Raw genomic sequence first — 15,984 nt, forward strand, 5'->3', positions numbered from 1 at the left:
TGATAAAATGCACAGTGCTAGCAAAGACTTCATGAACGCAAGGCAAGACATGTTTCTACCCATTTGTTGGAACAACACCACATCCCTCCCCACTGCAGGGCCTGGGGCTGCCTCGCAGCACCACCAGCTGCAGCTTCCTCTTGCTGCCACCGGAGGCCATCAATGGCCGACAGGAAGTCCTTCAGGTTTGCTTCACAAGGTAACTAATTGTACCCTGCAAAGCAGGGTGCAGGCTACTGTGCCCTCTAGAACTCCCTCCACATGAATTATTTAACATTGTCTTACCTCTTCTATGCAGCAATGAGATTTGGCACTGCTTGTTCTGAGGGCAAAGGATACCCCAGTTCATCCAAGGTGTTGATCCATCCCTCCTGTGGTGGGTGGAACTGGAGACTGAGTACACACGAGGGACACAGCACTGAGCAGCTTGCATGGTTTATTGAAGTATTTACACAGCTCTGTCCCAGCTCTCCTCTTCCCAGCAAAAGGTTTGTGCACTATTAAAAACCTCTTTCCCTGACCTCCTTACATGCTCCTATCAGGACTTAGAAAAAAAAATCTATTCTGTGGGCAGAAATTGGAATGGGATTTATGTTTGTGGGCAGAACTTAGTATGGGAAAGTCCAAAGGTACTGAGTGAGAGGAGCTGACCCAGCAAACCAGCAAGCACCCTCCGAGTCCACGCTCATCTACCCACAGGCTACAGCTGAAAGCTTCGAGTGCAGCACTCCGTGGTCCAGCTGCCTCCCCACTGGGTCCAGCAGAGGCACCTTAGGTTTTTATAGCCGTGTCTCGAGACTTGTAAGCCACGCCACGGCTCTTCAGCTCTCGGACGATCCCTGCGGGAAGGAGACAAACACATTTCAGCATTCTGAGCGGGAGCCCTACAGAAGCCTGGTAGTTCTGTCCATCCATTTGGACACCTAGAACTGCCTCTCCCATCTACAGTGGCCAAATGCAGGCGTTTTCATATGGTACAGCTGAAAGACAGGGAAACATTGTCCCTCACACAGGGCAAATCACTCCGTGCATCTTAAACCATCTCTTCTCGCTTCTGGTAAGACCAGTACATCTCACCTAGTTACTATGCAGAGCTGCCCACGATGAACAGGAAGCACCCACAACAGACACGCAGCCTCCACCCATAGAAATCAAGAGCGGGACAATCTTCTCAGTTTCTTCTAACAGTGTATCAGCTTCACTGTTAAGAATGTTTCTTCTTCCAGCTTCTTCTTCTTCACCTCCTATATACCAACCTATATACCAACTTTTTTTTTTTTTTCCTCTCAGAAGTCAGTCAAGTAGGAATGTTATTTAAGTCACTTTCTTTCTGAAGTTGTTTGAATATTACGATGGTATTGAACTGATCAACCTCTTAGGGCGTTTTCTTAAAATTTTCAATCACTTTTGTGACTTTCTTGGCAAAGAAGAGTGATAAGAGAAGAGCACTCTGTAGTCACATGGCAAACGAGAGCCAGATGAGAGCTTTCCAGGGCCGCAAGTGCAGCTTACTGATCACTGCACTCCTCAGTCCTCTCTGACCTCTCCGTCCTCTCTCACGTTGCGAGGCCAACAACAGCATCTCCCACATGCCCTTCCCTCCTGCTGCCCTGCACGCTCCATTGGCAGCTGTGTCTAGTTCACGCTGTCATCAGTTGTGCTCCGGTTATGTCAGACATGTCCAAAGCTGTGGCCAGCAGGCCTTGACATTGAGGCTCATCATGATGCTCCAGCTCCTTCCTCGACAGAGTTGATGGAGCTCAGGCCAAAAATAAGGGGCTTGGGATTTCAGATACACACACAGGCTGGGAATGTGGGAGTGGAGCACTTGGGAATGCTGGGGTTCTGCTCTGGGCCTGTGGACAGGGCAGCAGGGAGCTGTGGCTGTTGGCCACAGTAGTTTCATCTTTGGTTCTGACAGACTGGACACTGAATGACCGCAGGTGAAAAACCTGTCCACAGGACCCCTGCAACTACCCTTCCAATTTAACATGTCCTTGTAGTGATCACCTCGCTCACCTCTTCATCCGCATGACGCGTGCTCTGTTCATCATGGTGTTCCCTTCAGCTAGAAGGGGTGCAGTCACCACGAACTGACTCTCAAGGCCCTCACTGTAGCACAGGGTCAGTGTGATACACACATTATCCATACACAAATTGGAGCACACAATAAATGTTGTCATCTCAAGGACGGCAACCAGCCAGCGTCCCCATGCCCATTACCTAAAATAACCCCCTAGATGTCAGTGGGGAGAAGCCTCCCCGTTCTCTGAGCAGCAGTGTTACCTTGGGGCAGGCGGCCGGTCACGGACACCGCGTACACGCCGGGCTTGAAGCTACCTGGGGGAAAAGGACACACTGAGTTACTCCGCACAGCAGCCAGGTGGGCACAGCAGCCCCCACAACCTCCAAAAAGGGATTTCTAGGGAAAAAGCAGGTCTGGCCTAAGGCGGCCAGGAGAAACACTCACTGATTCGCTGCCACTTGGAGACCCAGCTGTCCTCGGGGCTCATCATCGCGATGATCCTGCAGGAGAGACAGACGTGAGGGCACCTGTCCTGGCCCCGACATGGCCCGGGGGCCACAGAGAGAGGCAGCGCGCGGCAGGACCGCACTCACCCGTCGAAGGAGGAGCTGGTGCAGTCGTAGACCATCTCGCGGTTGCCCTTCATCTGCAGGTAGGCATCGCAGTTGTCGCACCCGTCGTACTCGAACTGGTCGATGGTCTGCGGGGAACGGAGGCACCGCGCTGAGCCGGGGCGGCCTGGGAGGGGGGCCGGGAAAGGAAGGGGAGGGAAGGGGGGTCCGGCCGGTGACAGGGAGCGCGGTGCGGCCCGGGGGAGCCGCGGGAGGCGAGGCCGGGCCGGGCCGAGGAGGTCGGGGAGGCGGGAGGGGAGGCCGGGCCGGGCCGGGCCGGGCCGGGGAGCGGAGGCCGGGCCGGGGGGAGCCCCGGGCGCAGAGAGCAGCGCAAGGCCCGGCGCGCACCTTGACGAGGGAGCAGAGCAGGCAGGCGCGGAGGTGCCGCAGGTCCTTGGGGACGGTCTCCAGCGCCATGGCCGCCGCCGCCGCCGCGCAGGCGCAGAGGCCGCGCCGGGCCGGGCCTCGCCGGGGCGCCGCCCCCGTCCGCCGGCGACACGGGCAGGGCGGGAGCCGCGCGGGGCGGCCCAGAGCGCGGCCCGGCCCCGGAGCGCGGCCTGCGGGGCTCCCGGCCGGGCCCAGCGGGGAAGTCTCAGCGCCTCCCGCACCCCCACGCGGGCCCCGCAGATCGCCCGTTCCCACGGGCCGGGCCGGGGGCGCCTTCTGCAGCGACCCCCGTGGCTGCGGGCGGAAGGAAAACACACAAGCAGGCCGGATACGTGGATAAATATATTAGTAAATAAATATATTTCTGAGCACGTCAGCATATTCACACATCTTGGTTTCTATCGGACATAAATACAAGTTTTGCATATATATAAAACCTATTCTTCCTTTTTTTTTTTTTTTTTTTTGGGGTCATAATTTATTTCCCAAGCCCCAAGAGCCAGGACAGACTCTGCTGCAAAACAAAAACAAAACAAAATAAAAAATAGAAAATAAAACCTATATTCACATTTCCAAAGGATCTGAACTCTAACAAAGGCAGGAGCAGAGTGCTCCGAGCACACGTTGAGGAGGTCCGGCCAGCCTGGGCACCTGCCACCGGCACCCGTCTCGGGGCTGTTGAGGGTCCCGGGAGGAAAGTGGTCTCTGGGGCAGGAGCGATGGTTTGGGTATGGATAGAGAGTTCAGGATGCTCTGTCTTCCCCCACGTTTTCACCTGCGGCTTTGCCTGGATCCAAGGAAGCAAAACGAACTCTTGCTTTGCAGTGATACTGAAGAAATTCGGCAGCTGAGCCCACGGACACTGACCACTCAAAATTATCGCTCGCAGATGTGAGCGGCGCTGAAACCAAGAGGGACCATTTCCCGTTTTCTCAGAGACTGCTTCTTCGCTTCCCTTCTAGGTGGCCAAGAATTGCAGGCTGCAGAAGAGGATTTGAAAAAGGCAACACCTTCCCGGAGAGCTCTTCCCTCTCTTCCCATGTGGGAACCCACCCAGACGCACCTGCAACCTCCCGCTCAGCCGAGCGAGCCTCGGGGAGGCCGCTCCGTGTCTACGATGTCCATTTTCCAAATGAAAAGTAGCAGCAGCATAAAATCAGAAAATGAAAACACTTGGAAGTGGGCATTGCCCTGCACAGCCCAGTAATACTGCAGTAGGGAGTGGAAAGGGTTCCTTATTCCTGACCGCTGACTCCAAGGAGCTTGGGCTTGCTGCCAAGTACAGAGCCCTCCTTTTGACATACAAGGAGGGGAAGCGAGGGGTACTTTTAGACTGCAAACTGGGTGCAGCTCCTTTGAGGCACTGAAATGCAACCGTGGAGGCTCTCGGGCTTCTTAACTCCCAAAGAAACCAGTGGGAGCACAGTGAATCTTAGCTGAAAGCCCAAACTTCATGGGACCATGAGAGAGCCAGAGAGCGCTCGGACCTCACAGTCCTCCCCTCTGTAAAGCCATGTGAGCCCTCCAGGATGGTCAAGCTAGTTAAGACTATCCCTATGCCACATGCACAGCTCCTGATTTTTCCTCTAGTTTAAGAATGACTTCCCTGCAGGGGTTAAGATAGAACAGGCTGGATTCCCTTGTTAGAAATCCAGGTCCTCTCTAGGCTGAAAGGTTCTGCATGGCTCCATCACAGGAGACAAGAAAATGAACACTAGGAAGGGAATAATGTTTTGTTTAAAATTCTGTTATTGGCCGACTTTTAGTAAGGTTAGTTGAATGTTGGTGACTGATTGGCAGTTGAGACAAAGATGCCTTTTTTAAAGATGTAGGGGAGCAACCTCAATCTGTAAAGAGCCTTTATCACATACAAAGGAAGGCTGAGGCAGGACTAAGCTGAAGTGGTAGCACCTAATCAGGTTCCTCTGTCAAGCTGGGGAAGAAGCAGGTACTTGGAAGGAAGATACAAGGGCTGGTCACAGAGCGGATGGGGGATAGTCTGTCCCCACACTGGGTTTCAAATTGCCAGAAATGACCATAACCTCTAACACAGTGTTCTTGCAAGTACTTCATTAGCAGCAACTCTGAAAGCTCTGCATAGTCTCGCTAGCCACATAACGTGCCCTCCGCATGGTGATCTGGCTCTTTGGTCTGCATTAGTGTTTTGGGCAATGAAGACCACAGTCTAATTCCCTGCACTATGAAAGCTGTTTGGATTTTATGTTTTGGATTTCATGTTTTGGATTTCCCAGTCTTTATTTTAGTTGAATGTCCCCAAATCATGAGACATGGGAAAAATCAGAACTAATGATGCTCCTAAGATAAAAAAAAAACAAGGAAAAATAAGTGAATAAACCCAGAGTCTAGAAATTTCTCAAGCTTTCTCTCTCCATCATAAACATGCTAGAAAAGGGAGAAAAGTACTCTGAACCATTACTTTGCAAGATCATTATAAAAGTGTCTCATACAAATAAGAAGATGGGGCTGGGTGGCAGATGGGGCACTGCTCTGCTGTGAAGTTTTACTGCGTGTTTGGGCAGTGAGAGAGGAAGAGAAGCAGCAGGAGCCGTGTGAACGCAAGGATTTCCCGCAAGTTCTGTGATGGGCTTATCTCAGATTTGAAACACACTTAACAAATGTGTTCCTCACAACAGGGCTGGCCACAACACCCGTTTTGAGGGTGGATGGAGGAGTTCAAGGATGAGTGAGAAACTTGTTCACGTTACCAGGCGAGATGATGGATTCTGAGCAACGCAGGGTCTGATCCTGGCTCTTGCCTGGAAATGTCCCTATGCCTTCGTCTCTCCTGCAGCTGGCAAAATTCAGCAAATGGCCAAGATGGTTTCAGTACAGGGACAGTGAAGTGATGGAAAGCAGTGAGAGCTTTGGTTAGCTTCTAATGAAGTCTGAAAAAGCACCCTGCAGGGCAGGCCTGTGAGTGCACAGATGAAAAATAGCTTGTTCCTCTGTCTGAAATATGAGTGGGAAAAGTTAAATGAGGAAGTTTGGCTTTTGACCTAAGTGAGGAAATGAAGTCAGGAGCTGACAGGCTACAGAAAGCCATTTCTACAGCTTTTGGTCTTGAAGGCTTGTTCACTTTTGGAAGTATTTAGCAATACCTTCTATGGCACGAACACGCCAAAACAGCAGCTTGCCCTCACTCTGTGAGCCCTCCAGCTTGCGGCTTCCAATGCAAGTCTCTGAGTGAGCTAAGCCATGCAAACAGAGGATGCTGGAAGATGAGCTGAAGATGGGCTGTCTGTGCCTTCAAAAGAGAGGGAGACCTGGAAAACATGACTGTGACCACAGCAATGTGGGAACATGTGTGCAGGCCACAAGGGAGTATCATGTTACTTATTTGCAGTTTGTATCTTGGTGTGGGCCATGTATTTATTACATTGCCTGTGCAGAGAGCAAGGTGTGAGCTCCACTACTGCTGGTATTCCAAACTTCTTTATCCACTCCAGGTCTCTGTAGTGAGCAAATGAGCCAGTCTTTTATTAAACTGAGTGTTCATGGACATCCTGGACCTCCTCTTCAGATCCTGCAGTCAGAAAAAAAAGAAAAAGAAAATGTAAACTGTAACTAACTGAACCGTTCAGGATCTTGTGGCTGCTAGAGTCTTAATTCTGCAATACAGAAAACAGACAGTACTGTGAAAGCCACCAGGTTTGTCCCAGTATTTTGGAGGGACTTTCCTGGCTATCTCCCAGACAGTTTATTCCTCTAAGATAAGAATGATCAAACCCACACATAAGACACTAAGCTACTCTTCAGACCTTTCAGAAAATACTGGCTAAGGATATGGTGCCTCCTAGGATTCACAGTGCGACCAGATGGCTTTTTGGTGTGTACAACGTGAGGAAAATCTGAACCAACATTTAAAAAAATTCTTAGTAACTGAAAATAACAGATTCGCTTTCACACAGTGCCACTTCCCATGCACAGGGAACAAGGACAAAAGAAACTGCAGAAAACAAAACAAGTCTGCAAGGGTGCGTGCACGCAGCAAGGGACCCCGCGCGGGTCTCTCCGCGGCCAGGAGCAGTGAGCCAAGCTGCACACATTGCTGTCGAGTTCCGAAAAAGAGCAGCCCCGTCGGGTGCTGCTTGGCCACTAACTCCAGTCCCGTGTGCCCAGCGCGCGAGGACGGCAGTTCATGCCCTTCACCAGCTCCTTCTGCCCTGAGAATTATTTACAGGCAGGTCTCAAATGGTTTATATTGAAACATTTCAGCGTAAGGGCTGCCTAGGAACTGTGCGCCCTTAGTTACTGCCTTCAGATGTTTCCTTCCTCTCTGGTGTGCCCGGGTGCTCGTGCACACACCGTGTCCCCTTCCCCAGTGTCCCTTAAGCCCACCCAGAGCTCTCACGTAGTGTAAGCACATCCCAGTAAATGCTTATGTGCATTATTTTTTATACTGCCCTTTCCTTGAATGTTTTTGAGTTCGAAAGGAAAAAAAATGCCTATGTAAATATTTGCAGAAGCATTTCCAAATAACTTTTAAAAACAGTCGCAGCAAATTTTGGTTTGTTACAAGGAATTCACCAGCCATAGAAACAGAACCTCTACAAATTAAATATATAGGAAGAAAACAACTAAATGAGACTTGGCCTTGAAAATGTAGCTAATAGGTGTGGGAAAATTAATGCAGAGGCACAGCGTTTTACATGTACATGTTAACAGAAGACAGTATTTTGGAGTATTTGGCATTTGTGATTTGTATAACCAGCACATTGAATAGTCCATGGCTAATTACTGTCCCTGCATACAACACAAAAGACACTTTGCAGCTTCCCTCACTCTGTGATCGGTCAGAAACCCTGAGTCCAAACTCGCATTAATAAAATATTTGCTGAAAGCTCTGCCTCTGTGAGCGTCCTCCACTTCCTGACGCCGCTTTATGGACGGGCAGGGTCACCAAACAGGCCCTGTGTTGGCAGCTGCAGAGGTGGCAGAACTCAGCTCCTGAACCCAACAGGGTGAAGGAGCCGAGGGACCTCACGTTGGTGACACAACAGGACCCTGGTTCCTTGGGTACTGTCTGTTAACACAGCGTGTTCTGTCCTCTGATCCAAGTCATGACCAAAGACGGGACATGGAAGAGCACGGCTAGGAGGGAAGCAGGAGAGGCCGCGGTGCTGACAGCTGAGATTTCCCAGAAGGAGCAAGCAAGGGACCTCATAACCCTGCTGCCTGCGGATGACAGCAGTACATGCAGGGTCCTGGAGGAAGCCATCGAGCTCTAATTCACTGCCGGCTCCCTGGTTTCTCTTCAAGGGTGCATGCAGCCCCGCTCAAGGATGGGATCCTCCAGTGGAACCCGTCAGTGCTGTAACTTCCATGTATAGTTTCCAAGGCAAAGCAGCGGGAGAACAGCTTTATGCGAAGCTCCCCATGGAAAAACTGGAGGGGTGCTGAAGGAGACTGCATAAGCCTCAAGGTCAAGCAAGGATCTCCGGGCTAGTCCGTGGCACTGGCTGTGGGCAGCGCGTGGAAGAGCCTGCCCAGCTGGAGCTTCCCGGGGGGCTCGTGGACGAAGCAGCAGCCCCAGCTTGCAGCTGGGGGAGGGAAGGATGCACCCCGAGGGTACTGCATCCCACAGGATCCCCGCAGCTTCTGGAAACCCTGGTTTAGGGACTTCCTGAGCCAGGGAGTGTATTTGCATCTCTCTCTGATAGCTCTTGATCTAGGATCTTGAACCCGTTTTAGCATCTACAACCTCTGGGCGAGGAGCACCACAATTTCATTACGTGCTCTGTGCTACCTTATTTGGTGTTTTAAAGCTTCCATCTCCCATTTGATGCCATGAGATATTTTGTTCTAAGCAGCAGTGAATAATATCTCTTACCTTCCTTCTCCCCTAGTCACCATGATTTCATAGATCAGTTTTACATCCTTTCCACAGGAAAGTCTCTATTTTCTTTCTTTTTTTGCTCAAACCTCACATCTTTGTGTACTTTTCCTAATTCTACTATCACTTTCCTCGAGAAGGGCTGACAAGAACTTTGTGGTAGATCCTAGAGGTGAATGTGCCGCCGAGTTAGGCAGTTACTTGGTGTTACTTTCTGCTTGGCCTTGTTCTCTTTCCCTGGTGGCTCCCAATGCTCTGCCTTTCTGACACCCACAGCTGCTCACAGCAGGTCCCCTCGCGCTGACCGAGGTGACGCTGCCCCCGTGGGTTTAGCAGCAGTTCCCTTCACGGGTGGCACTTTGTGCCATTTGCACAGACCTCCATCTGCCACTTTAGTACCCAGTAACTCCGCAACGAGAGATCCTAACACTCTGTAACCAGCTGTACTGCTGGCAAGAGCCATTTCTGCCAACTTTTTTTACCTCCTCTCCTTGCCCAGGATATTTAGGAGCTTACTGAAAAATGCAGCCAGTTGGGAGAACTCCCCCTTCCTCCATTTCCTAGTTATTTTCCTCCATTAAAACTGATCCGCATTTTGTCTCTCATATTTCATCCAGCTACTTACCCAGGAGAGAACCTTCCCTTTGATCCTTTGATAGATGTGTTCCCTGCAAAGACCTCCAAGGCATTCTCTCTCCTGATAAAAGCTGTGCTATCTCCTCCCCTGGATTTCACATTTAGCCGTGTGTCTACAGGTCAGACCCTGTATTTAAATTCTTGGCAGTTTGCTTGGCAGGAAAGACAGGCTCACGCTGCTGCGGCTCCAGCTCTTCGGAGCTGACGTTGCCTTCAGCCCGTCCGGCCGCTCGCGCTCCGCACGTCGGGGTTTGGCTGTTTTGCATTCAGGCCCCTGTAACGTTACAGATGGGTCCCAGCAGTGCTTATCCCACCGTCTGGATTTGTGAGAGCCACTCTCCCATGCTCTGAGCAGGACGTGCCGCTATGAGCCGCTCCTCAAGTGCTTCTGTGCTGCTGTCACACGCAATAAATTCATTTTGCTGTAGTGGCACCACGCTGCACCCCTTACCAGGCTGTATAGACCCGCGTTTCTCGCTGACCTGTGGCACAGGCAGGCTGCTTGCTTTGGATGGAGCCAAAAACCTTTTCACTGATAGAGGAAAAATTTCTCAACAGTGAGGATGACAGAGCACTGGAACAGGCTGCCCAGAGAGGTTGTGGAGTCTCCTTCTCTGGAGATCTTCAAACTCGCTTGGACGCAGTCCTGTGCCACGTGCTCTAGGTGACCCTGCGTGTGCAGGGGTTGGACTAGATGATCTCTAGAGGTCCCTTCCAACCTTGAGCACTCTGTGATTCTATGATAGTCTTTCTGTTTTACCCAAGCTGTTCATAGAAATCTTCCCTGGCCTGCCTCAATGTGATTCTGCACTTAGCTAAGTTAGTTGCATCTATCTCCTTTCTGTTTTGTCTTATATCGCCTTAAGTTTTGAAGAATAGCTTGGTTCTTCTAATGGTTTTCTTTGCTCTGCTCCTTAGACATGGCTTTTCTGGAGCCTTTTCAGGGTTATTTCTCTTTTCAGGATATTGCTCTGGCATCTGGTGTTGTACCTTTAAATGATCCCTGTGCCCCAAAACATCTTATTGATTCAGATGTTTATTTTAATATTTTTTTTCCTGTTTTTATGGAGGCTTCTTTTTTGCAATTTATGCTAACACAGCATATTATAACGCTCATACAGTACCCAGTGCTTATACTAGAGTGCCCATACAGTGGCACATACCATATTTATGCTCATACATATTATAACACCACTCAGGCACAACTGGGGAGTTTATGCTAGTTGTCGCTGGACTTCACACTCTCCTTAACACAGGCTGCCCTCCCGTGCCACCATGGCAAACCCTTCTGCACCATTTCACCCTGGGAATCAACATCCCTCTCTTGTTTTTCTGGGTGTCCAAAATTCTTAAAACAAAAACTTCATTTACAGCCAGGCGTCCTAACTCATCCACTTATGTTTCAGTCTTCCAACATTCATCTAGAGGAATATATTTATTCCTCCCTGGTTTCCTTGTCTTATTTTATGCGCACTCCCCTAAAATAGGCTGCCTGTTGAGACTGATCTTTGCTGTTTCATAGCTATTCCGCACTGATTTATGTCCCATCCCTAAGAACTTGTGTGACTATAACTCTGGTATGTGTTTCAGTAGTGTTTTCAGCTCGATGGCTTTTTGGTACGAGCCCTGCGTGAGCTCTGCTGTCCCCAGTCCGATGCTCGCGGCCCAGGCTCTCTTTCGGGATGACGGGATCAGTTCCTCAAGGGGCCGTTTCTGCACGTGGCAGGGCACCCCTGCCCCACGCCTGGGAGCAGCCACACCTGCCCTGCAGGGACAGCAGCCCAGGCCCCTTCCGTGCTGGCCTTGCGGGAGGGGAATTCAAGGGCAGAGCCGTGTTTCCCGGTTGCTCCCCAGCTGCTTTTCTTCTGCGGATGCCCTGCGGCTCCAGCCTGGTGAACGCCAAGTTCTGCTACCCTGGCTGCACCAGGAAGAGGGCAGAGGAGGGCAGGCCACGTTTGGGGTGCCCAGGCATGGATGCTGCAGCACAGTTCAGAGAGCATCCCTGGTGTCACAGCCTGGCCCACTGCACCCCAAATGCAGTGTGCGGCTGCGGGATATGGATATTGCACAGCATGAAGCGTGAAGTCAGCCTAGCCCAAGTGACAGGGACCCACTTCGGGCTTGACCCTACTGGGTCCAACCCCACTTTAGCCTAGTGAGGAGAGGGTGCCCTGCTCAGCCGCTTGTGCAAGGCAGGCTTGGCCTTGCCAAGCAGCAGCAGGGAGGCCTGGCAGGAGCTGGAGGCTGTTTTGCTTCCCACAGCGCCTGGACCAGAACATGGCCGCCAGCCCCTGAGCTACAGGGAGGAGCAGACTAATGACACCTCGGCAGGGGACACTTCCCCTGTGGTGGCAGCTGCGGCAGGCAGGGCTCCCCTCTGAGCAGCCCTGGGTCACAGGAGCCAAACCCTGTGCGGGGTGGGCTGCAGATGCCACCAGGGTGCTGGGCACCTGTCTGTTCTGGCCTCCCCTAGAGGCACCTGGAGAAGCAGCAGCTGCCCTAACGGCAGCCAAGGAGGGGCATGGACCTGTTCTCAAGGCAGCCCCGTTGTGGGCCGAGTCGAACGATCCAGGCTGCGGAGAGCTGGCCCTGTGACAAGTGTTTCCAAGGAGACAGGAATGTTCAATGAGGAGATGGCTGGAGAAAGGCACCAAGAGCTCCCCAGGAGCTGCGCAGATGCCCACTTTGGTGGCCTTTGCCCTCAGGGTGACACTGTGTCCTTGGAAGCTGCCCCCTCCCTGCCAGCACCGGGTTTGGGGGCAGGCTGGCAGGAACCCCAGCCTCATGTGCTGGGACACCTGGCCTGGCGCCAGGGAGCAGGAGCCACACCAGCACCCAGGTGGGTTTTGGTTGCTTGTTTAAAATATAAACTCAGATCAATTCATGAGCAAGCTACCACCCTACCACAAGGGTCTCTCCAAGCACAGGTCTCCCATTATGATCCTGGGATGTTTGTCTGATTGTATCCCCGCACACGGCTCCAGTAGCGCTGTGCAGAGCGCACATCCACGCTACAAAACCACTAACAAACTGCAGAGACATCTCTGCTCTGCTGCCTTATCTCCTGAAAGGGCAGGATCCCTCAGGGCCCTTTGAGGGAGCTCCCATATCAGCCATCTGCAGCGTCAGGCACTTCTGTGCCTGGGAAGAATCTGTTCCTGGGAGTCGGAGAGCGCAGAGCGCCGCGGGCAGCGGGTGCAGGGCCCTGCGCACACCCCGGCCCGCTCCCTTCCCCCTGCTCCCTCCCGGGCAGGCAGCAAAGATCAGGAGCCTGGGTGTGGCGAAAGGGCCGGATAGACTCGCAGGGGAGGAAGTTATTATCTCCTGTTACAATGGGCACACTGAGTCATGAGTTTAAGGCCAGCATTTTAACAGAAATCAGGCAGCTAGATGTGTATGTGGTACCTAAATCAAAATGATTTGCCGGAGGACCTGCAATGAGTCATGTGCAGGAGGAGGAAGGGAGGCAGGTTCAGCTCTGGGAGCCAGCACTGCCTACACTGATGTGCAGGGGAGTATTTGCAGAAGGGTCTAAGAGAGACAGACCTGGAAGCCAAACCTTGTTGGTTTTCTTTCAAGAATCCCAGTCTCAAACACATTTTCTGCCTCGAGGAGAGGCAGAATTGACACACAACAGATAAAGGGCTAAGTTTTAATTACCACACAACTAAGGCAGATGAATTTATGGATTTACATGTCCCTCATTTCTCACCTAGTCTTTCCTCCTATTACCACAAGCCATGAACACTCATCTCCTTATCAAGGTCAGTAAGTTGGAACTGACTAAAATAGCTAAGACCCAGCAAGCAGCAGTGGTAACAAATCTTGCAGTAGGACAATCCAGATAAGGACACTGAGAAATAGGGTTCTACCCTTTCCTTTGGGAGATATTCCAAGTTCTAGTTTACGTGATTCTCGCTTAAAAACACCCACCTTATTTCTAATTTGTGTTGCTTGCAGATGAGATGGCAGTGTCTGATTATCATCTGAGAAATCATCTCGGGACAATATTTGAAATACTTCTGTGTTCACCTGTTATCAGTGACTCTGCAGGAAACCCCACTGTGAAGGTACAGAAGTCTGTGCATGCGCAGCCAGAGCGTCCTCACAAGCAACCCTCAACCAGCCACCCTTATCTATCTGCTTGTTGAAAGAAGAGGCAAACAGGAGACTTACCCTGACTGCGTCGCTGAGATTGGCAGTGAAGGGGAACGCTCAGGCTGTGACCAGGGGTGCCTGTCCCTGAGAAATCAGCAGGAACCAGGAGGTTGCCCTCCTGCCCTGACAACCCGTCCTCCTGCTTTTTCAGTTCCGAGCTGGACTGGGGGACTAAACACTTCCAAAGCGGCCGAGAGCCTGAGCAGGGCAGGGGAGCACTTGGGATCAGGGGCTGAGCTTCGGGCGAGCAGCTGTCACGGGCGGGATGGCCACGAGGAACGCGAGCGTCAGAAGCTTTGTGCAAGACGGAGTCCTCAGGAAGGTGGGGAGGGTCGGGCTCAAGGGGACACTTTCTTTTCCTTCTGTGATGACGGCCGTGTAAGCTGTGTCTTTGGGGCGGCGGGACGTGGGACGTGCCAGCTGCTCCCAACAGTCTGCTAGCGTCTGTGCCCAAGTCCAACCTGTTTAGGGAAGCAGAAGGGGCACCAGAAAGCTCACGGCCCTGCTGGGGGCAGGCGGGCTGTCCTGCCGGGGGGGCCTCTGGGGACACAGTGCTACTTTCAAAAGGCTGCTCACAGCGGTGCATTTTCTCAGTCCTCTTTTGCGTCCGAGCACCGTGGAAGCCAACTTTGGTCCCAGAGTACCGGGACTTGCGCAGACTCGGTCCCGGCCCAGCACGCCCGGACGGGCACTCGGCTTCTCTCCTGTAGTGATGGTGCTGGTGGTGGTGGTAGTGGACGTGGCCAAGCACCTGGGACTTGGCTGGAGCAGCACCCCCAGGCACCAGCAGGTCCAAGGACCTGGGCCGCATCTCCCTCGCCAGCTGCTGCTCCTGGCCGTGCTCCACAGCAGCTCCCTCTGAGCTGCAGTACACGAAGGGGTCATAGTCGCTGCTCAGGGAGCTGCGGAAAGTGGAGCAGCTTCCGTGGATGCCCTGGAGACTGACGTCCGTGCAGTTCAGCACGGAGTCACTGGAGGAGCCGTGACAGGGCCCGGAGCTGGAGTCGCTGCCCGGCCCATCGGCCAGGTAGCCGCTGTGCTCCGTGAGGTAGCTCTCGCCGGAGCCGCTGCTGTTGTGCGGGTGGCTGTGGCCGGCGCCGCGGCGTGGCGGGGGCGCCCGGTGCTGCTTCTGCGGCGGCGCTGCCGGGAGCCCCAGGCCTGGCGGCGGGTGCTGCAGGGCGCACGGCCTGTGTGGAGGCCCCGGCTGCCCGCACGCCGACGGGGGCCGGTGCTGCTGGCCCAGCAGCGCGGGCGCCAGCGGGGACGGGTGGCTGCAGGCGGGCAGGGAGCTCGCCGGCCTGTAAGGCACGTAGTGAATGGTGCTGAAATCCAGCTGGGAGAGCTCCGGCGAGCGGAAGAAGGGGTGGCTGCGGGCAGGCTCCGGCGGGAAGCTCCTCAGGTTCCTCTGGGGATAGGCGTGGGGGAGGTGGTAAAGGGCATGTCCTGGGTGCTGCCGGAAGAGATGGAGCCGCCGCCCAGGCTCCATGTCCCGAGGGGTCAGCCTGGAGCCAGGGGCTGCCGCCTGCTCCACAGAGTCTCGGGCTGGGGAAAAAAGGAGGGAACATCCAGCACATGGCCCGCAGCTCAGCTCTGAGAGCCCCAGCAAGGCTGCCCCACACGCCACGTCCCACTCGTGTCCCACAGCTCCTCAGCGCTGCCACACAGCCAGTGACAGTGCCATGCCACGTGGCCAGTGCCTGGCACCCTTCCCACTGCCCCAGTGCACATCCTCCCCCCAGGACTGCTCTTGTCCCGGGACTGGTAACACCTCCGCCTGGCTCGGGTCCTGCTTGCACCCCGGCTGCGTGCAGCACCCCAAGGCACCTCCCGAGCACAGCCCTGCACTCACTCCCCGCTCCCCGGCTGCACGGTGCTGTGCTGGAGCCCTACCGAGGATGTTGAACATGCAAAGGGGACAAGTGTGGTGTTGCTGCAGCCAGGGGTCAACACACTCCCGGTGAAACTCATGCGAGCACGAAATGATCCGTAGTTCCTAGGAAAACATGGGAAGAAAAGGAAGAGGGTGAGCGCAGAGAACCATGTCCCAGGATCTGGAGACAGGGAAAAGGAGCTCTCCTGATACTCCAGGAACGAGGACTTGTAAAATGGAAAGGGGTCTAATAATGGGCAAACTGCCGACCAGTTTTGCATGGAGGAGGTTGTTCTGCAGCCTGGCATACCTAGTTCTGCTTGCTGTGTCCAGCCACAATGGCAGGACATGTAGAGAAGTGTTTGGCTCCCTCCAAAACAGAGTTTCAGACCAAGTGCTTTAGGGAAGCAAAAATGATCCTTCCCCGTTGTTTCCAAACCAA

At 53.2% G+C, this 15,984-nt stretch overlaps 2 protein-coding genes across 2 annotated transcripts in view; both read right to left on the reverse strand.

The window, feature by feature from the left end:
• Nucleotides 1–768: 768 nt before the first annotated feature.
• On the reverse strand, nucleotides 769–3,102 carry SUPT4H1 (SPT4 homolog, DSIF elongation factor subunit). The gene is made up of 5 exons (XM_088529993.1): nucleotides 2,986–3,102; nucleotides 2,620–2,726; nucleotides 2,471–2,526; nucleotides 2,287–2,340; nucleotides 769–839 (listed from the first exon to the last, which is right to left on the reverse strand). The coding sequence occupies exons 1-5, from the start codon at nucleotides 3,052–3,054 to the stop codon at nucleotides 772–774; spliced, it is 354 nt and encodes a 117-aa protein (XP_088386119.1). The 5' UTR covers nucleotides 3,055–3,102; the 3' UTR covers nucleotides 769–771.
• A 3,227-nt stretch (nucleotides 3,103–6,329) lies between these two features.
• The window catches only part of RNF43 (ring finger protein 43), a 67,321-nt gene continuing 57,666 nt past the window's right edge, over nucleotides 6,330–15,984 (reverse strand). The window contains exons 7-9 of the mRNA XM_088530126.1: nucleotides 15,563–15,665; nucleotides 13,691–15,214; nucleotides 6,330–6,568 (exon numbers count right to left, since the gene is read on the reverse strand). Coding sequence (XP_088386252.1) covers nucleotides 6,525–6,568; nucleotides 13,691–15,214; nucleotides 15,563–15,665 — 1,671 coding nt within the window. The 3' untranslated portion in view covers nucleotides 6,330–6,524. The remainder of the gene's footprint in view (nucleotides 6,569–13,690; nucleotides 15,215–15,562; nucleotides 15,666–15,984) is intronic.

This window comes from Tinamus guttatus, unplaced genomic scaffold (assembly GCF_059628265.1).
Source record: "Tinamus guttatus ecotype Peru unplaced genomic scaffold, ASM5962826v1 Tinamus_guttatus_pri_ptg000356l, whole genome shotgun sequence".
Classification (NCBI taxonomy): Eukaryota; Metazoa; Chordata; class Aves; order Tinamiformes; family Tinamidae; genus Tinamus; species Tinamus guttatus.